This window comes from Dipodomys spectabilis, unplaced genomic scaffold, assembly GCF_019054845.1.
Source record: "Dipodomys spectabilis isolate Male_0828 unplaced genomic scaffold, ASM1905484v1 ptg000530l, whole genome shotgun sequence".
NCBI classification, from domain to species: Eukaryota; Metazoa; Chordata; class Mammalia; order Rodentia; family Heteromyidae; genus Dipodomys; species Dipodomys spectabilis.
Window position 1 is genome coordinate 99,201 of NW_024871207.1, and position 20,062 is coordinate 119,262.

The 20,062-nt window shown below is 62.1% G+C and overlaps 3 protein-coding genes across 9 annotated transcripts in view; 2 read left to right on the forward strand and 1 right to left on the reverse strand.

Moving 5' to 3' along the window:
• Positions 1 to 1,109: 1,109 nt before the first annotated feature.
• Positions 1,110 to 5,580, reverse strand: Fbxw5 (F-box and WD repeat domain containing 5). 2 transcript variants are annotated; one of them, XM_042670241.1, is made up of 9 exons: positions 5,460 to 5,580; positions 4,167 to 4,382; positions 3,718 to 3,875; positions 3,399 to 3,573; positions 3,176 to 3,324; positions 2,638 to 3,061; positions 2,216 to 2,363; positions 1,926 to 2,138; positions 1,110 to 1,799 (listed from the first exon to the last, which is right to left on the reverse strand). In XM_042670241.1, the coding sequence occupies exons 1-9, from the start codon at positions 5,569 to 5,571 to the stop codon at positions 1,556 to 1,558; spliced, it is 1,839 nt and encodes a 612-aa protein (XP_042526175.1). In that variant the 5' UTR covers positions 5,572 to 5,580; the 3' UTR covers positions 1,110 to 1,555. The 2 variants fall into 2 exon arrangements, with proteins under 2 accessions (XP_042526175.1, XP_042526176.1); XM_042670242.1 differs by lacking the exon at positions 5,460 to 5,580 and adding an exon at positions 4,629 to 4,671.
• A 468-nt stretch (positions 5,581 to 6,048) lies between these two features.
• Positions 6,049 to 7,531, forward strand: C8g (complement C8 gamma chain). 2 transcript variants are annotated; one of them, XM_042670256.1, is made up of 7 exons: positions 6,049 to 6,186; positions 6,335 to 6,471; positions 6,612 to 6,682; positions 6,777 to 6,884; positions 7,033 to 7,134; positions 7,208 to 7,246; positions 7,326 to 7,531. In XM_042670256.1, the coding sequence occupies exons 1-7, from the start codon at positions 6,049 to 6,051 to the stop codon at positions 7,337 to 7,339; spliced, it is 609 nt and encodes a 202-aa protein (XP_042526190.1). In that variant the 3' UTR covers positions 7,340 to 7,531. The 2 variants fall into 2 exon arrangements, with proteins under 2 accessions (XP_042526190.1, XP_042526189.1); XM_042670255.1 differs by lacking the exon at positions 6,777 to 6,884.
• A 1,156-nt stretch (positions 7,532 to 8,687) lies between these two features.
• The window catches only part of LOC122099716 (prostaglandin-H2 D-isomerase-like), a 28,826-nt gene continuing 17,451 nt past the window's right edge, over positions 8,688 to 20,062 (forward strand). Inside the window, exons 1-6 of one of the 5 annotated variants that reach the window (XM_042670249.1) lie at positions 8,688 to 9,171; positions 9,455 to 9,591; positions 11,180 to 11,256; positions 11,351 to 11,467; positions 11,946 to 12,047; positions 13,863 to 13,958. In XM_042670249.1, coding sequence (XP_042526183.1) covers positions 9,013 to 9,171; positions 9,455 to 9,591; positions 11,180 to 11,256; positions 11,351 to 11,467; positions 11,946 to 12,047; positions 13,863 to 13,891 — 621 coding nt within the window. In that variant the 5' untranslated portion in view covers positions 8,688 to 9,012 and the 3' untranslated portion in view covers positions 13,892 to 13,958. Of the gene's footprint in view, positions 9,172 to 9,454; positions 9,592 to 11,179; positions 11,257 to 11,350; positions 11,468 to 11,945; positions 12,048 to 13,862; positions 13,959 to 20,062 lie in introns of those variants that run through there. The other 4 variants (XM_042670250.1, XM_042670247.1, XM_042670246.1 and 1 more) reach the window with 4 other exon arrangements.

Below are 20,062 nucleotides of genomic sequence, written 5' to 3' on the forward strand. Positions count from 1 at the left end.
AGGATGAGCTTTTTTCCCCAAGATGATGTTGTTGAAGCCTGGCCTCCGGGGCCTCAGGACATGGCCTTATTTGGGACCAGAATCCTCACAGCCATACTGGGTAAAGCCATCCCAGCGGTTCCCCCCCCGCCCCCCAACCTCCAAAGCAGCTAGGACTCGTCAGGCACATCCGTCTTTCCCAGGAAGCTGCTCACACAGTGCCACCTCTGGGGCAGCGCATTTGCACTTGTTGAACTCATGCTGCTTTATGTGGAGAAGCTTCCTTTGGGCCTAGGTCCCTGGCTTGGGGCTCCTGCGTGCTGGTCACGGTCCTGTTGGCAGTGCGGGGGTCGGAGCCCAGGGCTTGGGGCACTCGGGGGCAGCTCTGCCACTGAGCCGAAGCCCAGCCCTTGCAGAGCCGTTTCCTCTCTCGCTCTCCTAAGTGTCTGGCGGCGTTGTGGTTCACCTGTCCTCCCGTGCCCGGGTTGTGGCCCAGGTGGATGGATGTGTTCTCCGTGGGGCCCCACTCCCCACTCCCACCCTTCTGCACTCAGCAGGGCCCGCACGCTGGGAAGGCCCAAGACAGCCTCTGCCCCTGCCCCTGCCCCGGACATGCCCTGCTGCTGACTGCCCTCCTGTGTGGCCTTGTGGGTCTCAGAAGTGCGACGTGAGCTCCGGTGCTGACTGCACCCAGCCTGCTGTCCACTGTCAGCCAGGGCCAGACGCTGAGCCGGAAGCTTCTCCCGCCGTTACCAAAGGACCCACGCTGACAAAGCTGGCAAGGTGGGCTTCCAGAACATCCCAGAGGCCGGTGGTCTAGTGAGAGCTGCTTTCCTTCAGCCTCGACTTCCCCTGCCTGTACCAGCCCACCAAGCTCCGCCCAGCCGCAGCCCCGGCCCGGAGTTTCTCCCTGCATCAGCTGCGCCCTTCCAGCGTGGGGCCAGGCAGCGCCCCTCCCCTTCCCCGTAGCCACGTGCTCAGGCGCGTGTGCCAGCAGGCATCCCTGAGGTCGGAGGTGCCTGCCTGGGCCGGTATCCCCCCCTGCCCCGCACTGTGCCTAGGCCCGGAGACCAGCACGTCAGCAGGGCGGTGGGAGCCAGGGACGCCCGGGCCTCTGCGGACACACTGGGTGCGGTGGGCTGTCACCAACTGTTTATTCAGGGCCTCAACCAGGTGAGGAGCACACTCGCAGCGCATGGGGCCTCCCTCACCGGTGCACAGGCCAGGCCCCGGAGGCAGGGTGTCTGCGGCACACAGGGACCCCCGCCCCCCACGGGTGCACAGATCAGAGCCCGACGTGGGGCACCTGCAGCCAACAGTAGACGCTCAGGCGGAGGTCAGCTTAGGCTGTGCGCTTCTGGCCCGGGGAAAGGGGTGGGGAAGAAGCAGGGCCTCCAGGGTCCTTTGCAGCCGCTCTGGCCAAGTGGCCACCATGGGTTCTCTGGTGCTGTCCATCCTGGCTGCCCCCGTGCTGAGCCTGCCGGCTGAGTGAGCAGGTGGCGTGTGCTAGTGCTGGGGTCTGACCGACCCTTCTAAGGTGTGTCTGCCGTGAGCTTCTCCGCCTCCCGAGGCGTCTTCAGCGCCTATGACCGGTGAACCAGGAGAAGAAGGGGCGCGGGCGTGGGCGGGGCGCATGGAAGATGCGCACGGTGCGTGGCGAGCGCCAGGCTTTGATGGTGGCGTCGTCGCTGGCCGTCAGCAGAAGCTCCTGCTCCTGGGGGCTGAAGGCCACTGAGTTGACCACGTCCTCATGCCGCAGCTTGGCCAGGCAGATGTTGTAGTGGCGATCCCAGATGTAGCCATGCCGATCCTCAGCTCCACTGCAGGACCACGGTGGGGTGAACCTGCTACCCCTGCCAGTCTACTCAACCCTGGACGGCACCCTCTGACTCTCCCTCTCCCCCCCCCCACTCTACCCAGCCCCGAAGGCCTGCCCAAGCCCACACCTGGCCACGAAGTCCCTGCTGACGTCCAGGAAAATGAAGAAGCACTCGTCGTTGGGGGTGTAGGCACGATGTGCCCGCAGAGCCCGCTTCACCTCCCGCATGGTCTTCAGATCAAACACCAGCAGGTCGATCTCCTCCGCAATGGGCGGTGGCTGCATGGGGTCAGCCACCACTGAGCCAGGGGGCCAGGCGCGGCTGTTCACATACAGGTACCTGAGCAAGGGCACGGCGGCACGTGGGTGTGCTGCGCCCAAGACACCAGCCCACCTGCGTCTGGGGACACCAGCTACCTGTTGTCTGGGGACAGGCCCATGCCGATGATGTGCCCACGCACATCAATGACGTGGTCCAGGGCGTCGAAGAAGGCGTCGGAACCCCGGCCTTCGCCCAGCACTGGCCCTGCCGTGGTCATTTGGTGGGGCAGGATCTGCTTGATTCCTGGGAAGGCCAGGGTGAGAGGCCGCTGGAGTGTCACTGCCAGGACCAGGTCCCGAGGACTCCCCAGGCGCTCACTGCACCTCTGCATGGGGGCCTGGCCTGAACCGCAGGTGGTCAGCCGGTCACTTACTGGCCCCCAGCCTGCCGGCACCACAGCCGAGTGCTCCATGGCCAGGGCCACCTCCTGGGGGCAAGTGGACAGTCCACACTGCCCATGGACTCCAGCCCGGCCAAGAGCTGCGGGGAATGGGGGGGGGGTCCCACGCCACATTACCGATCTGGTGTGGTGAGTAGGTGAGGCAGCCGGTAGTGAAGATGAGGTACTTGTTCCTGGCGTCCGCAGCGCTGGGCTCGGGGGGCTTGGTGCGGCCCTGGGCTAGCAGCTCTGCCACCCTGGTCTCCAGCATGCGCTCCGACAGCTGCGGGGCCCCGTCCAGCATGCCGTCTAGCGCATGACGCAAGCCCTCCTTGGCACGGCCAGGAGCACGCAAAGTCGGCTCAGCCGCTGCTTCCTCACTGTCCCCGCCCAGGTCAAAGACGCGGCAGCAAGGTGCAGCCCGGTCACCTGCATCCAGCAGGAGGTCAGGGCTGTCAAAACGGCTGCAGTCAGCCACCATCACTGTGCGGATGGTGCTAGCGTTGAGATTCTGGATCTTGAAGAGTCGCTTCACCACATTGACGTTCTCGGACTCCACGTCCTGGGCAGAGTACATGCCAGTAGGCCCAGGACGGGCGGGCTCGGCTAGTCCGTCCCCGCCCTGCCCCTCTGCCTCTCCCCCTCCCTCCCTGTCCCATCGTCTCCATGCCCTGACCTGGAAGGCATTGTTGAGCCACAGCACGGAGCAGGAGGTGATGTCTCCAATGCGGTGCAGATTTCCCGAGATCAGGCTGGTTTCCGTGAGCCAGCAGCCAAACACATCGTAGGGCTTGTTGCGCACACGGGACAGCAGGGCGAAGGAGTCTGGGGGGAGGCCAGGGCTGGGCAGGCTGCCGGAAGGGCCCCGTCGGGCTGCCCAGCCCGAGGCCCAGGCTCACCTAGGCTAATGACTGCGATCTCGCCCGAGGAGGAGTTGTGGGGCCCCAAAAACACCCCTGAGGCAAGCAGCAGCGAGTCGTCCTGGTTGAACTGGGAGAACTGGGTGTAGCTCCAGTTGTAGGGCCTCATGTCTGCACTGTGCAGCAGTGAAATGGTCAGGTCGTTGCTCCAGATCTGTGCCAGGGAAGCCGGCTGCTGAGCGCCTGGCCAGGCCCCAGCTGCAGGGTCTGCCCACCGGGCCCTGTCACTGACACAGAGCTTGTGGCTCGCTCATCTCTGGCCTGTCCAAGCTGGGGTACCTGGGTGGGATACCCTTACCTTTACAGTGCAGTCCTTGGAGCAGGAAGCAAACTGGTACCCCGAGTGTGAGAAGCTGAGGTGCAGGACCTGGTCGGTGTGCTCCTTGAGCGTCTGCACCTCCACACAGGGCACCATGTCGTAGAGCCGCTGGAACTCCTCATACCAGGACGTGGCCGCTGTGGGAGGGGCAGCATCAGTGCCCAGCCCAGCCCTCCCTCCCGTCCAGCCCCCGGAACCAAGGCCCTGGTGCTTCTGGATCCCGCTAGGTACCCATCAGCCTTCCGTTGGGGTCATCCCCTCCCCACCTGCAGGAACCCACAGGTGAGGCAGAGCCTCAGGGTCACAAGCCGGGGCCCCGCTTAGGCTGAGGGGTGAGCGGGGCAGCGGGCCGTGCTGCCCTGTGGCACTGGGCTGGGGTCAGCCCTTGCCTCCTGCGAGGCCAGGGGCTGGGGCCGGGTCAGGCGCACCTGGGTGGCGGGGCACGTCCCGGGCCACCTGGTAGTAGCGGTAAAACTGCTCCCTCCACAGGAACTCGTCGCGGGACACGGCCTGCCACTGGCGGCACACCAGGCCGGCGGCCAGCACGTCGGCGGGGCTCAGGCTCAGGAAGATCTGGTAGATGAGGCTGTCGGGGAGCAGGGGCGAGCCCCCCTCGGCCATCGTGACATTCTGCCCGGGCGGCCCTGAAACCACCAGCGGCCGCTCTGAGCCCCGGGAGGCCCACAGGCCGCGGCTACCCTTCCCGCTGCCCCATGGCAACCCCACCGCGGGCCGGCCGCGGGCTCCCGGACAGCCCGGCCCCGCCGACCCTCGGGCCTCCGAAGGGGGGTCCGGCGTGGGCCTGGCCTCCGCCCCCGCTGGCCGCCCCGCGCCCCGGGAGTCGTCCGGGTCGGGCTCGGGGAGCGCAAGCGGGCGGCGCCGGCGCTGACCTGGCCACCCCAGGGCTCCTGACCACGCTCCAGGGACAGCCTCGCCGGGAAGCGGGGCGGCGCGCCGACTCGCCGGGAGCGCGGGCGCGGGCAGGCCGGTGGCGGCGCGCGGGTCCCGGCCGCGAGGGCGCGGGAGGGCGGGGCGCGGGGCGCGGGCGCGCGGTGCGGGCGCGCGGTGCGGGCGCGCGGTGCGGGGCGCGGGCGCGGGGGTGCGGGGCGCGGGACGCGGGGTGCGGGTGCGGGGCGCGCGGTGCGGGCGCGGGGCGCGGGGTGCGGGGCGCGGGCGCGGGGGTGCGGGCGCGCGGTGCGGGCGCGGGGCGCGGGGTGCGGGGCGCGGGCGCGGGGGTGCGGGGCGCGGGTGCGGGGCGCGGGTGCGGGTGCGGGGCGCGGGGTGCGGGTGCGGGGCGCGGGGCGCGCGGTGCGGGCGCGGGGTGCGGGTGCGGGGCGCGGGGTGCGGGCGCGGGGTGCGGGTGCGGGGCGCGGGGTGCGGGGCGCGGGGGCGCGCGGTGCGGGCGCGGGGTGCGGGGCGCGGGGCGGGGGCGCGGGGTGCGGGGCGGGGGCGCGGGGCGGGGGCGCGGGGTGCGGGGCGGGGGCGCGGGGTGCGGGGCGGGGGTGCGGGGTCCCGGCCGCGGGGCGCGGGGCGCGCGGTGCGGGGCGCGGGGCGGGGGTGCGGGGCGCGGGCGCGCGGTGCGGGGCGGGCGCGGGGTGCGGGGCGCGGGGCGGGGACGGCCGGGGCGGGACGGACCAGGCCGGAGAGGGCGAGAAAAAGCCGCGGCCAGCACGGGCCCCGGCGGCGGGGCGCGGGGCGGGCGACGCGGGACCGGGACTCACCGCGGCGCCTCCGCCCGCTGCGATGCGCCGACCCGCTTCCGCTTCCGCCGCTCCGGCCGCCGCTCCGCGTCTCTATGGTAGAGCCAGGCCGACGCCTCAAGCGCCGAGGCATCGATGACCGCGGGGCGCCGGGCAACCGGCGTCCGCCCAGGCGCTCCCTGCCGGCGCTTCTTTGTGCGCCTGCGCGCGCCGGGGCTCGCGGGAAACAGTGCCCCCTGGCGGCCCCAAGGGGAAGCGGTCATGCACCCGGGCCTGGGGGTGGGGGCAGCAGCAGGTTCGAGACCACCCTCCCCCGATCCTCCCCGTCACCCTCCCCCAGTTCTCCCCGCCCCCCCGCGGCCCCCGCTGTAAGGACCAGCCACCTCCAGGAGAGGTGGGGCCGGGGAAGGCGCCAGGGGACATGGAGTCCTGGAGTCCGAGGTCAACGTGATTCACCTGGGACCTGGTGTCTGTCCCTGCCAAGGCTGGACCCTGGCTCGAGACAGGGCCGGATTTCCGGGGTGGGGTGGGGCTTGCACTGGCCTGGTCAGCACCCTCTGACCTCGCTGCCCTTTGCCTCCGTCAGGCTTCTGTCGTTGACCCGGCTGCCATGCTGCCCCGGTGGGCCTTGCTGGTCTTCGCCGCGCTCCTGCTGGGTGGTGCCCTGGGCTGGAGGGCCAGGAAGCCCCCAGGGCCTGCCCTGGCCATCTCGACCGTCCAGCCCCAGGCCCATTTCCAGGCTCAGCAGGTAGAAGCCGGGGGGGGGGGGGGGGGGGGGGCTGCCCAGCTTTGTAGGGTGGGGTGGGAGCCTCCCCTCCCCTTCCCTTCCTCCCTCTCCCGGTCCTCCCTCCCTGTTCCCAGGATCCTGAGGCCCCCCCCCCCCCCTCCCGCCACAGTTTGCAGGAAAGTGGCTCCTTGTGGCTGTGGGCTCTGCCTGCCGCTCCCTGCAGGAGCAGGGCCACAGAGCTGAGGCCACCGCACTGCACACAGCTCCACAGGGCGCAGCCATGGTCGCCAGCACCTTCCGAAAGCTGTGAGTCCCTGCGTGGCCCTCCTCCCACGCCCCTGCCCACCCCTCCCACCCCCGCCAAAACCCAGGGTGGATGAGCCATGTGGCTCCCCCTGGGTTGGGGTCTCTGAGCCTGGGCACCTCCTTTGCCCCCTGCCCTCCAGGGATGGCATCTGCTGGCAGGTGCGCCAGCTCTACAGAGACACCGGGGTCCCCGGCTGCTTCCTGCTCCCAGGTGAGGTGGGAGCGGCGGGCAGGGGCGGGGCAGAAGGCCAGGCGAGGCGGGAGGGGTGACGTCCTCACCCCCCCTCCCCCCCGCTGTGCCTCAGCCCGGGGGCCCCGGCCGCCCGTGCGCGTGGTCGTCGTCCATACGGACTACCAGGGCTTCGCCATCCTGTTCCTGGAGAGGGCCGGCCGGCTGGCGGTGAAGCTGTATGGTGCGTGTGCTGGGGCTGGGCTCTGCCACAGGCAGCGGGTGTGGAGCGGGACCGGGCGGGTGGACCGTGGGCCGGTCTGCGCCCTCTGCCCAGCGCACTGCGGCCTGCTGAGCCTCTGCCGAGGCTCAGCAGCCTCATCTGCCCACAGCCCGCTCTCTGCCGGTGAGTGCCTCTGCCCTGAATGAGTTTGAGCAGCAGGTGAGGAGGGCCAACCTGACGGAAGACCAGGTCGTGTTCCTCCCCACGTACGGTGAGTGTCCCTGCCCCTCTGCTCTCCGTGACCCAAGCCCGGTCCCCTTCCTCATCACCGCCTGGGTCCCCAGGTTTCTGTGAGGCCGCAGACCAGTTCCACGTGCTGGACGGTGAGTAGCTGGCAGGGAAGGCCGGTGGCCACAAGGAGAGGCTCCCAGCCGCCCCTGCTGAGCCTCCTGTCTGCTGCAGAGGTGAGGCGGTGAGGCTGGAGAAGCTGCCCACGGTGGACCCTGCTGACCCCCTCCGTGACCCCTGCACCCCTGCGCCGGCCAGCCAGGGGACCCACTGTCTGCCCAGGGAGCTCTGTGACCTGGGGCTTCTCAGTAAACCTCAGCCATGGTCCTCCCTGTGTCCTTTCTGTCCATCTGGACAGGTGCTCCCCCTGCTGGTGGGGAGGGGAAGCGAGTGGCCTGGTCCCCTGGCTGCGTGAGGCATCCCTCCCCCTCCCCCTCCCCCTCTCTCCCTCTTCCTCTCCCCCTCCCCTCCCCCTCCCACACTCTCAAACTAGGGTAGAAACGCAACCACCTGGAGGCACCAGGGCCCTGCTTTCTTCCCCAGGCCTCAGTTTCCTTGCTCTGCAGCTCTGTCCTTCTCTGATCCCGCTGGCTGGGTGCCTAGTACTGGAGCCTGTCTGGGCCTCGGCCCGGTGCCCAGGCCTTGTCTGGAGAGGGGCCCCGGCTGTCCCTTGACCCAGCCTGGAGGCTGCGGAGCTGGAGACAGGGCCCAGGGCCCGGTGGCCGGGCGGGCTGTCAGGGAGGCCAGGCCCAGGGAGGCCAGGGAGGCTTTGCCGCTCTGGACACAGTGCCCAGCTGGGCTGTTCTGCGGTGCATCCTGTCGGGAGGAGAACCGACACCTGGGTGGACAGGAACGCGCTGGCCGCTCTCTGTTCTCGAGGCCATTTGCAGAGGCCGGCCCCGAGAGCGGGGAGCACAGGGCCCGGCACTGCTCACGGCCCAGCGGCCGCCTGAGCGGCCAGAGAAGGCCCCGTGCCCGAAGGCCGGCGGAGCTGAGGAGGGGTGTGTGTCCCCTGCTCCCATGACACTGACACACGTTGGCCCGCGCTCCCGCGAGCTCCGGGGAGCCTGCGGGGTGAGGGGCGTGGTCGGGCAGAGGGCAGGCTATGGGTGGGGTGGGGAAGGCAGAGGGTGAACAGCCACCTCTGGACGTCCAGCGAGTGACCGCCCCGCGCAGCCCCCACCGAGCCGCATTGTGGCCATCTCCTCAGGCAGTCCCCAGCCGTGCCTGGGCCCTGGGGGCCGGAGCCAGAGGAGTCGGTGGCCAGGGCTGGGAGCTACCCTGTCATCTAGAAGCCTTGTGGGCCTCCACCGTGCGACCAGCCCCATGACCTTCGTTGCCAGTGGAGTGGGAGACGGGGGGCCCAGGGCAGCTGGCCCTCCTCCTCCTCTAAGGAGAACCAGAGCCTGGGAGGCCCCGCCCCGCCGCCCTCGCCTCCCGCCAGCATGCCAGGGCCTGGCTTCATCAGGGCTCACCCTCCTGGCAGGGACACTTGACCAGCTCTCAGTCGCTTGTCCCTCCCGCCCCTCCCGCCGCTCCGGTGACTGCAGGTCCCGTCCTGCTGGCACCCACACGCTCTGGGCCCTGGGCGCTACCCCGGGGCTGGCAGGCCAGGCTCTGCGGGCAGCAGCCCATGGGCACCGGGAACAACCAGCCATCTTCCGGGGGCGGGATGTCAGTGGCATGAAGGGCCAGGGGAGAGCGGAGGAGGCCGGAGGAGGCAGTGATGGCCCCAGGCTGGCCAGCGGGCCCCGCCCCCCCCCCTGCGGCCCACGCACTCTGAGGGAGCTCGTGGCTGCAAGGAGGAGGAGGAGGAGGAGGAGGAGGAGAAGGAGGGCTCCCAGAGGCCCTGCTCGGCGGCATGCGTCCCCGTCCCTCCCCGTCCCTCGGGGCCACAGCTGCTGGGATGAACCCCCGCGCTGCCCTGTGGCTGCTGCTCGTCCTGCCAACAGCCGTGCAGGGCCAGACGCCCAGCCCCCTGCCCACCTTCACCCCGATGAAGAGCTTCCACCGCGACCAGGTAGCGTCTCCTGGGGGGCGGGGAGGGGGGCTGGCGGCCACCACCAGGGCAGAGGCTCCGGCCCAGCTCTGAACCGGGACCTTCCTACCACCTGGTCGAGCTCCCTGCACCTGTGGGGAGACGGGGCTGGGGCCGCCCGGCCTCCGCCAAGGGCCTGCGGCCTTGCCAGACCCAGGGCAGGCTCTAAGAGCTACGGGGGGGGGGGGGGGGGGGGGGGAGCCTGGACAGCGGCCACCCGGGAGGGGTCAGCCTGGGCTGCCGCCCCGCCCTCACCGGCCCGCAGTTCCAGGGGGAGTGGTTTGTCCTGGGCCTGGCGGGCAGCAACTACAGAAAGGAGGACAAGGCCCTGCTGAAGCCGTACATCACCACCGTCGTGGCGGACGACAAAGGCCAGCTCCAGGTGTCCAGCGCCATGAAGCGGTGAGTGGCCGCGAGCCGCACGGCCGCCGGCCCCGGTGCCAGGGCTGCCCGTGGGCCTGGCACGGGCCTCCGGCGAACAGCCTGTGGGTGCGTGGCAGGGAGCCACCCCTGGATCCCAGGGCACGCCCGGGGGGGATTTCAGCCTTCCTGGGTCCCGGGCTTGGAGCTGGACCCTGCTTCCTGTCCCAGCCTGACATCTTCTCACATCACAGCCTGGCCTCTGCCTGTCTGTCTGTCTGTCTGTCTGTCTGTCTGTCTGTCTGTCTGTCGGTCTGTGTTCTCGGTCACGTGCTCCTCATGAGCCAGTCACTGTGTCCACGGCAGTGGGCACTCTGATGAGCCTGCCTGGAGGAAGTGCCGGCCCTGGATGGGAGGAGGGAGCGGGTTTTGGGTGGACGGCTGGGAGGGTGCTGCCCTCCCCCCAGCCTCCATGGCCTTCCTCGCTCACCTGACTGGCTGGCCTGGGGGGGCCCAGGTGACCTCTGATTCCAAACGACAATCTGCAAAGGGACCGTGGGCCTCCAACCTGTGATGTCAAGAGCCAGGATCATAAGCTCGCAGCACCACACTCCATTGATGGGTTGACATTTGGGTCCCACTATTTTTTTGCCAGGGCTGGCCTCAAACATCAGTCCTCCAGATCTGATTCCAGAGTAGCTGGGATTACAGGTGTGAGCTACAAAGCTCAACCTAGAGTTTGCAGCTTTTCATCATCTCAAAGGAGAAGGCAGGTGCAGATAGCCTTTATCTTTCTCTATTCTTGATAAAGGAAGTGATGGAAGAAGAGTTGGCTGCTCAGGTTTCTCAGCTTTTTCTTCCTCTGTTTCAGTATCTGAGTCTATCTCTCTCTAGTATTTATTATCTTTTATTTCCCTTTCACCTAATCTACCACCCTCTTGCTCACCTAGAGGCAAGTGTGCCGGGAGTGTGGCTCTGGTGGCAGGAAGTGTCAGGCTGGCTCAAGCCCCTGTGCCTCCCCAAAGAACCCCAAAGAGCTAGTCGGCCAGGCACCCGTGGCTCACATCTGTGATCCTAGCTACTCAAGAGGCTCAGGTCTGGAGGATTTCAATCTGAGGGTACAGAAAAGGCCAGAAGACTCATTTCCAAAATAATAAGCAAAACGCCAGGCTGGAGGTGCGGCTCAAGTAGTGGAGTGCCAGCCCGGGAAGCCAGGGAAGTATGAAGCACTGAGTTTAAATCCAGTACTAGAAGAAAAAGAAAAGCAAGCACATTCCTTCTAGAAGCCCCGGCAGTGCTGAGTTCCTTCCCTGGGCCTGGGCGAGGGGCGGGCAGGGTGGCCAGCTGGCCCGCCGTGGCCGCTCCGCTCCCTGGGCTCACCCCAGCGGCCTCGCCGGGAGGGAGGGTGGGCATAGGGCAGGTTTATTAGCCAATGGCGCAGCCCCATGGATCTGGGGCTCTGTGCCAGCCCAAGGAGGACCTGCCCTGGATGGACATGGGCAGGGCTCCTGGAGGGGCCTGTGAGCCCCTGGCTCCCGGTCCTGAGGGCTGGGGACCTTCGGAGGAGCTGCCAGGCAGCCTGGCCAGCCTCCCCCCCCACAGCCCGCTCAGCCCACCGCCCTCCCCCCAGGGGCAAGCGCTGTGACACATGGTCGTACGTAATGATCCCAGCCGAGCAGCCCGGCCAGTTCACCATAGAACACAAAGGTAAGGCGGACGCAGTGGCAGGGCCGGCTGGTGGGCACGCGGGCACGCGGGCCTGGCGGCAACAGCTAGACCCTCATGCCTGTCCGGCCCCTAGGCTCCACGGCCGACCAAGAGGACATGCGGGTGATAGACACCGATTACACCAAGTTTGCCTTGATGCTGTCGCTCAGGCGGACCGGCAGCCGGACTGTCATCCGGGTCAGCCTCCTGGGTGAGCTGCTTCCCCTGCCCTGCCCTCCCCTGCCCTGCTCCTCCCTTGCCCCTTCCCCTGCCCTGCCCTCCCCTGCCCTGCTCCTCCCTTGCCCCTTCCCTGCCCTGGGCACTGCCCCTCCCCTTCCCCTGCCCTCCCCTGCCTTCCTCTGCCCCTGCCCCTCCCCTGCCCCTGCCCCTCCCCTGCCCTGCCCTGGTCCCTGCCCCTCCTCTGCCCTACCCCTGCCCCTCCCCTGCCCTGCCCTGGGCCCTGCCTCTTCCCTGCTCTGCCCCTGCCCTGCCCTGCCCTGCCCTGGGCCCTGCCCCTCCCCTGTTCCTGCCCTGCCCTGCCCTGCCTCTCCCCTGCCCTGCCCCTGCCCCTCCCTTGCCCTGCCCCTCCCCTGTCCCTGCCCTTGCCCCTGTAGGGGCTGAGGCTCCCTGAGCTTGGTGGGGCAGCTCTGGGGCCATAGTCCATCCCCCGTCTGTTGCTCCGGCTGCAGGCAGAAACTGGAACCTGCCTTCCAGGACGCTGGACAGGTTTGCCTGCCTGGCCTTATCCCAGGGCCTCAAGAAGAAAGACTTCATGTTCCCAGACATGACCGGTAAGGGCTTCTGTGGCCTGAGGGCCCTGGACAAGGCCTGTGGGCCCAGGGAGTGGGGTGGGGGTGGGGAGCTGCTCGTGGGCCACGGATGAGGTGCGGATGACTGAGCCCTAGCACCCGACCACGGAGCTCAGCCTGAGCCTAGCTGGAAGGACCAGTAGCTCGGGGTCTCCTCCAGCGCCTCCTTTTCCCTGGAGACCCTCACCCCAGGCCCCTGGCCGAGGCTTCCCCATCCCCACCCCGGGCCCTTGGCTGAGGCTTCCCCATCCCCACCCCACCCAGGCCCCTGGCCGAGGCTTCCCCATCCCCACCCCACCCAGGCCCCTGGCCGAGGCTTCCCCATCCCCACCCAGGCCCCTGGCCGAGGCTTCCCCATCCCCACCCAGGCCCCTGGCCGAGGCTTCCCCATCCCCACCCAGGCCCCTGGCCGAGGCTTCCCCATCCCCACCCAGGCCCCTGGCCGAGGCTTCCCCATCCCCCACCCCACCCAGGCCCCTGGCTGAGGCTTCCCCATCCCCACCCAGGCCCCTGGCCGAGGCTTCCCCATCCCCACCCCACCCCACCCCAGGCCCCTGGCCGAGGCTTCCCCGTCCCCACCCCACCCAGGCCCCTGGCCAAGGCTTCCCCATCCCCACCCCACCCCACCCCGGGCCCCTGGCCGAGGCTTCCCCGTCCCCACCCCGGGCCCCCTGCCCTGGATCACCTCCTTCCTACTCTCTTGACCTGGGATGTGCCCCTCCCCTGCCCTGGTGCCCAACCCACAGGGAACTTGGGTCAGCCCAGGAAGCCCCTGGGCCCCACACAGCCTGGGGTACCTTGAGGAGCCCCTGAGAGGCCAGGGCCAGGGCATCAGGGCTGAGTTCTGTGCCTGTCACTCTCCTACAAGGGCTGGGACCCCCAGAACCCCTCCTCCTTTATACCCGCTGAATCCCTCTCTGCTGCTTTCCCGCCCCGGCCGGCTTCAAACCCTGGTCCTCAGATCTCAGCCTCCTGTAGCTAGGATGACAGGCCTGAGCCACTGGCACCGCACAGCACCTGCACACAGGCTGTCGCGTACACTTGGACACACATTGCACTCGTGCATGGCAGATCTAGAGCTGGAACTCAGGGCCTGGCTCTGTCCCTAAGTTTTGTGCTCAAGGCGATGACTCTACCACTTGAGCCACAGCTGTACCTCTGGTTTTCTGGTGGTTAATTGGAGATAAGATCTCACCACAGACTTTCCTTCCTGGGCTGGCTTTGAACTGTGATCCTTGATCCAGCCTCCTGAGTAGCTAGAATTACAGGTGTGAACCACCAGTGCCTGGCTTTCCTCTTCCTCTTCTTTCTCCTCCTCCTCTTCCTCCTCCTCCTCTTCCTCCTCCTCCTCCTCTTCCTCCTCTTCCTCCTCCTCCTCTTCCTCTTCCTCCTCCTCTTCCTTCTCTTCTTCTTCCTCCTCTTCTTTCCTTCTGATTTTCTTTCTTTCTGTGCCAGTCCTGAGGCTTGAAATCAGGGCTTGTGTGCTAGCCTTGAGCTTTTTTGCTCAAGGCTATTAGTGTTTTGTCATTTGAGCCTCAGCTCCACTTCCAGCTTTTTGGTGAGTTAGAGATAGGAGTCTCACAGACTTTCCTGCCCAGGCTGGCTTTGAACTATGATCCTCAGATCTCAGCCTCCTGAGTAGCTAGGCTGGCAGGCATCGTTGCCAGGGGCTTTCTTTTCCTTCCTGCCCCTCATCCTGCCCTACCTCCAAGCTTCCCCCCCTTCTTGTCCCTCCCAAGCCTCCCCTGGGCTCTGCCTCTTTTGTCCTCCATTCCAACTCTGTCCTCTTCCCACCAGATTGGTTACCGCACCCAGATGGCTGCTGAAGGACACTGCCCAGCCTGGCCTCACCCTCCTGCGCCCTCAGCATGAATAAACACCCTGTGCCTAGGACCCCGAGTGTGACACTAACTTTGGGGTGGCCGAGAGGCCATAACCGAGGGTCCTGCCGGTCCTGCGGGGCCTTGATGGCTCCTCCCCTGAGCACCCCATGCTGGCGTTCCCCCCACTGTGTGAGCTCAAACCGCCTGACTCTGCAGAGCTCAGGGCTGACGCCGCCGTGGAATGCAGCAGCATGCCAGGGCTTGGCAGGCCGGAGAGGCTGGGTCCCAGAGGTGGAGGGCCCCCAGGCTGGCATGGGGGATGGGGCCTGGCTTCCTCCCAGGGAGTATGGGGGTCACGGGCTCCCCCCGCCAGGCTCCAGGAGCATAGGGAAGCTTTTCAGAAATAGCCTTACAGAGTCACGAGCTACACAGAATGAGCTCAGATGCCGTGCCCAGCCCAGCCGAGCCCGGCCCAGTGCATGCGCCTGTGTGCTGGGTGTCTGCACACTGCCCCCGCCGGCCCACTGCAGCAGCCCGCTGCTCGGCCATCCCAAGTCTGTCTTACTGTAGCCCTACCACGCGCCAGGCCGGAGAGGCCACTGGCGGTGTAGAGCCGGCCATGGAAGGGATGCTGCAGTAGCAGACCACGCTCAAGCAGACAGCACGAGGCAGTCCAGCTGGGTCTCGGGGGAGAGTCCTCTACAGGTAGACCCTCCCACTTCCTCGAGGAGACACACGCAGATTCTAGAATGGTGAAAGTCTCCCCAGGGAGATCACGCCGACACGGGTCCCACACACAGGAAAAGGAGTTTAAAGTCAGGAAACCGACAGGCCACCTCGCAGGCTGGGAGAGTTTTACAGGCTGGATGCATGTGGGTCTCAGAGTAGGAATTCCACCATGGCGGAGCTAAGGTTTATGGTCGTAGCTGCACAAACAGGAGTTGCTGTAGTGGGGGGCTGCCTGTCGTTAGCAGTTGCAGCTGCCTGCTTTGAAAAGGGCTGTCAGCTAATTTCAGGGAAGTGCCTGTGTCACCTGATTTCAGGGAAAGGCCATCCTTTACCACAAGGCCTAAGATGGCAGAGTGGCTCCTAAGATGGTGGAGGTTAGGCTGACATTCCTCCCTTTTCTGTTTATTTTTGGTGGGTGTATGGACAAAGGTCTGTCTTCTGTAACTGCTTCCTTCTGGATAGTGGGTGGAGTTACATGGGTGAGGAGCAGTATATTATCCCGGGAACCTTTGACTGACCGTCTGGTTGGTGTAGGCTCTTGCTCTTTCTGTGAGGAAGTTTGTAGACATCTGGAAATGTAAAATTAGAAGTTTGCAATAGTCGTCATTTGGATCTGAGGTGAGAGAGCTACTTGGGAACACAGAAGTAATGTCCATTTTCAAGGTGACTACCTCCTGAAGTACAGGCCTGTTTTTGTTCCAAAGAAAGAGTTACAGGACTACTGTGTCCTGTGGAGGGGCACTGGGCTGAGGAGCGTGCCTGTTTGGAGGTGGGTGTGATCATGTAAAATTGCCAGGCATATGTGTTATGTGTTTGGGGCTCTGCTCGAGTATGGGCCATGAGCTGGAAGGCTCCCAAAAGGCTGAGGGCAAGGAGAAACATTACAAGGAATAGAAAAAAGTAAGGGAATGAATATGAAAGTGAGGGAAGGTGTATATTTCCTCAGGGGTAAAGTCAGATAAATCATCTTGCAAATATAAATCCTGAGCCAAATCTAGGAGATTGAGAAGGGTAAGAGGTCCAGGGTAGAAACGGTATTTGGTCTACAAAATATGGAGAAATTAGCCGGGTACCAGTGGCTCACACCTATAACCCTAGCTACTCAGGAGGCCGAGATCTGAGATCACAGTTCAAAGTCAGCCCAGGCAGGAAAGTCTTGAGACTCTTATCTCCAATAAACCACCAGAAAACCAGAAGTAGTTCTGTGGCTCAAGTGGTAGAGCACTAGCCTTGAGCTGAAGAGCTGAGGGACAGCGCCCAGGCCCAGAGTTCAGGCCCCACTACCGGACCCCCCCAAAAAAAATTTAAAATTGGATGACTTGGCTAGTTCGGTTAGTTCCTATCTCCTGCTTTCCAGGTGGTTCTGGAAGTGGTGGCTCATGTCCCTAGCTACTTCTGACATCTGGCGGCTGGGTAGGGGAGAGCATGGTAAGCTGGTTAAGAATAAGCGTCATGTCATGCCGAGCACTGGTGGCTCACGCCTGTAATCCTAGCTACTCAAGAGGCTGAGATCTGAGAATCAAGGTTGAAAACCAGCCCGGGCAGGAAAGTCCATGAGACTCTATCTCCAATAAACCACTGGAAAACCAGAAGTGGTGCTGTAGCTCAAGTGGTAGAGCGCTCGCCTTGAGCTGAAGAGCACAAGGACAGCACCCAGGCCCAGAGTTCAAACCCCACGACCGACAAAAAAAAAAGAACAAGCGTCAGAACCTGGGGCTGGATTGGAGTGGTTAAGGGCCTGACAGGAGGCCTTGGTAAACGTCTGGATGATAAAATGTATATGGAACACCCAGTATAAGTAGAAATAGCAGGCAATAGACTTAAGTTCCTGCCTAGTTAAAAGATAGACAGGAATGGGGATTAGATAGGCATGCTTATGAACCATTGTTTCCTGGCTCTGGATAATTTTGAAAGAGCAAGCACAAAGTAACTCCATTTAGGATCTGAAACCATCCCCTCTTATCTGTGCAGTGTTTCCCAACTGCCTCTGGGTGGACTAGCTCTGTCCTGGTGGGTCTAGGAGGTCTCCTCTTCTTGCTGGAATGATGGTTTTTGGCACTTTTGCTTGTTGCTGGGATGACATGTCCCAGTTTGTGTTGCTCATTGCTGGGAAGGCATGTCCCACATGGGGGGCAGGGTGACATTAAATGAGGGTCCTTGCCAATGGCCCCTTTCATTTCCAATAGAAGCAACAAGGAGATCAATAGAAATAGTTTTTAAGCAGAGCCTACATGGGCCTTACTAAAAATAACGTTTGAACAATAAATGTTGCAGAGAATACAGTCTGTAATGACAAAACTCGGTAGACATAATGAAAGTTTTAAAATAGCAACTGATTAACCAAATATAGTACTTTAGAATAGTAAAGATTGAAACCATTGTCACCTCTGTACCCAAGGTGGCTTGAAAACAGTAACTGATTAAATAATTTAGTTGTTTGTTTTTTTTTGTTGGTCATGGGGCTTGAACTCTGGGCCTGGGCGCTGTCCCTCAGCTCTTCAGCTCAAGGTGAGCATTCTACCACTTGAGCTACAGCGCCACTTCTGGTTTTCTGGTGGTTTATTGGAGATAGGAGTCTCACGGTCTCTCCTGCCCAGGCTGGCTTTGAACCACGATCCTCAGATCTCAGCCTCCTGAGTAGCTAGGATTATAGGCATGAGCCACCAGCGCCCGGCATAATTTAGTTATTTTTAATTATATATAACACTCTAGGATGATAGTTGAGATAAAAAAAAAAAACATTGTAGGTGTCACTAAGCCTTTGGAATACAACAAAAAATGTAAAAGTTGGTGTTCTCTTAGCTCTGTATCCAAGTTGGCTACATACTTAGAAGACAGACATTAGATTTTACCCAAATCAGATGAGCTTCTTTGGGCTTGAGTTTTAAAATGTGCATTGTTTCTTTTGGCTGAGGAGCTAGGTAAGTCTTGGTTACCTTAGAACTGCAGGATCACTCTTCTTAAGGCAATTTACTGTTACACTACCCAGAGCCCAGCTGCCTAGGCAGCGAAGTTTGCTAGTTTTTTTTTTTTGGGTCCGGTCGTGGGGCCTGAACTCTGGGCCTGAGTGCTGTCCTTCAGCTCTTCAGCTCAAGGCTAGAGCTCTACCACTTGAGCCACAGCACCACTTCCGGCCTTTTGCTTATGTGGTGCTGAGGAATCGAACCCAGGGCCTCAGACATGCAAGGCAAGCGCTCTACCACTGAGCCACCTTCCCAGCCCCAGTTTGCTAGGTTTTTAGTCCAATCCCAACTGTCCTTCCTCCTTGTCAAAAAGTTAGGCTCACATTCTAAGTATAATTGATTACCGAGAGGCTGTTTTTTAATGTTTTTCACAAGCAGCACAGGTAATAACTACAATTAAACAAAAAAACCAAATAATTTCAGGAAATATCAAAATTAAAGAAATATCAATATTTAAGACAAAAGCATTTTAGTTTTCTAGAAGACTTTTTTTTTGTAGGTCATGGGGCTTGAATTCCGGGTCTGGGTGCTGTCCCTGAGCTCTTCAGCTCAAGGTGAGTGCTCTACCACTTGAGCCACAGCACCACTTCCAGGTTTGTTTTTTTGGTCGGTCGTGGGGCTTGAACTTTGGGCTTGGGCACTGTCCCTCAGCTCTTCAGCTCAAGGTGAGCGCTCTACCACTTGAGCTACAGTGCCACTTCCAGTTTTCTGGTGGTTTATTGGAGATAGGAGTCTCACGGTCTCTCCTGCCCGGGCTGGCTTTGAACTGCGATCCTCAGATCTCAGCCTCCTGAGTAGCTAGGATTACAGGCGTGAGCCACCAGCACCCGGCTCCACTTCCAGTTTTGAGAGTAATTTATTGGAGATAAGAGTCTAATGGACTTTCCTGCCTGGGCTGGCTTCTAACTGCAATTCTCAGATCTCAGCCTCCTGAGTAGCTAGGATGACAGGCATGAGCCACCAGCTCCTGGCTCTCTGTTGTTGTTTTTTTTAATATGACAGCTTTTTTGTTGTTGTTGTTGTTGTTGTCTTTTTGTGGGTCATGGGGCTTGAACTCCGGGCCTGGGCACTATCCCTTAGCTGTTCAGCTCAAGGCTAGCGCTCGACCACTTGAGTCACAGCGCCAGTTCCAGCTTTTTCTGCTTATGTGGTGCTGAGGAATCAAACCCAGGCCTCATGCATCCAAGGCAAGCACTCTACCACTGAGCCACCTTCCCAGCCCAATATGACAGTTTTTATGTCTTAAAATAAGATTACTTTGAACACGTTTAAATGCACAGACACATACTTGTGCACAAAAAGTTTTAAAGTATGCTTAGGTTTGAAAAATAAGAGTTGGACATAAGCTGGATGCCCATAGCGCTTTAGAATCACATGGTCAATGCTAGAAAAACAGGCTACAAGAAACAAAAGACAAGGCAAAACTCAAGACACAAAACCTTTACTAACAAGCAGGATTTCTTACAGATAAATAAGACTTAGAGAGCCAAGAACAGGATATGTTGAGACATCTCTGCTGGCAAAGTGCATTAGATGGGCAGGCCTCAGTTTCCAGGACCTGTGAAGAGAGGTGGCAACTTTGTTAGCAAGGCACATTAGCACCTGAATTGATCGCAGAACACTTCCTGGATGGGTAGAGGAAGGTGGGGAGTCACACGAAGCTAAACCTTTAGCCCACGATGTGGCCAGGATGGCTAATTTCTTGAAGACTTGGTGGAGCTCTGTTGAGTAAGCAAGAAAGCAGACAAGCAAAAAAAAGAAAGAAAGCAGACAAGCATAAAGGAAGGGACACAGAGACAAACAGTTTTAGAGAGAAAGAGATAAGGAAAGTTACCTTTCCAGGGGAGATGGCTGGGAGGCTTAGGCGACAGAGATAAGGATAGGTAAAGAGAGCAAAGAAACCTGAATGTTTGGAGATTGACCATTTACCATTGCCTTGGGAGAATCTGTCTAGATCTCTGAAAGTATTGTAATGTGGCCAGACTAGAGAGGCAGTCTGGTGAGGATCCAGGAAGTCCATGAGGACATAGAGGGAAGGAGCTCCATCCAGTGCTGGGGCTATCCTCAAACTTCTTTAGTTTTTAAATGGGGAGCTAATTGATAAGCAAACTGAGAATGGAGGAGGAATGCCGGCAGGAGTGGATGGGTCAGTGCCCGTGACGTGGTGGACGTCGACCGAGTGGCTCAGCAATTTCACTGAGTTACCTCCCTCAGCGTGTCCTAGCTGTCAGGACTGTGGAGGAGCCGGAGAAGCCTGCCGCTCCTAAGGGTCTGGTGGGGTGATCAGGCTGCTAATTTCTCCTCGGGCTGGAGCAAGGGACCATTTTCTGACCAACAGGTTTTTGGTGTGTTTTTTTTTCCAGTCCTGGGGCTTGAACTCAGGGCCTGGGCACTGTCCCTGAGCTTCTTTTGCTCAAGGCTAGCACTCTACCATTTGAGCCACAGCGCCACTTTGGTTTTTTCTGTGTATGTGGTACTGAGG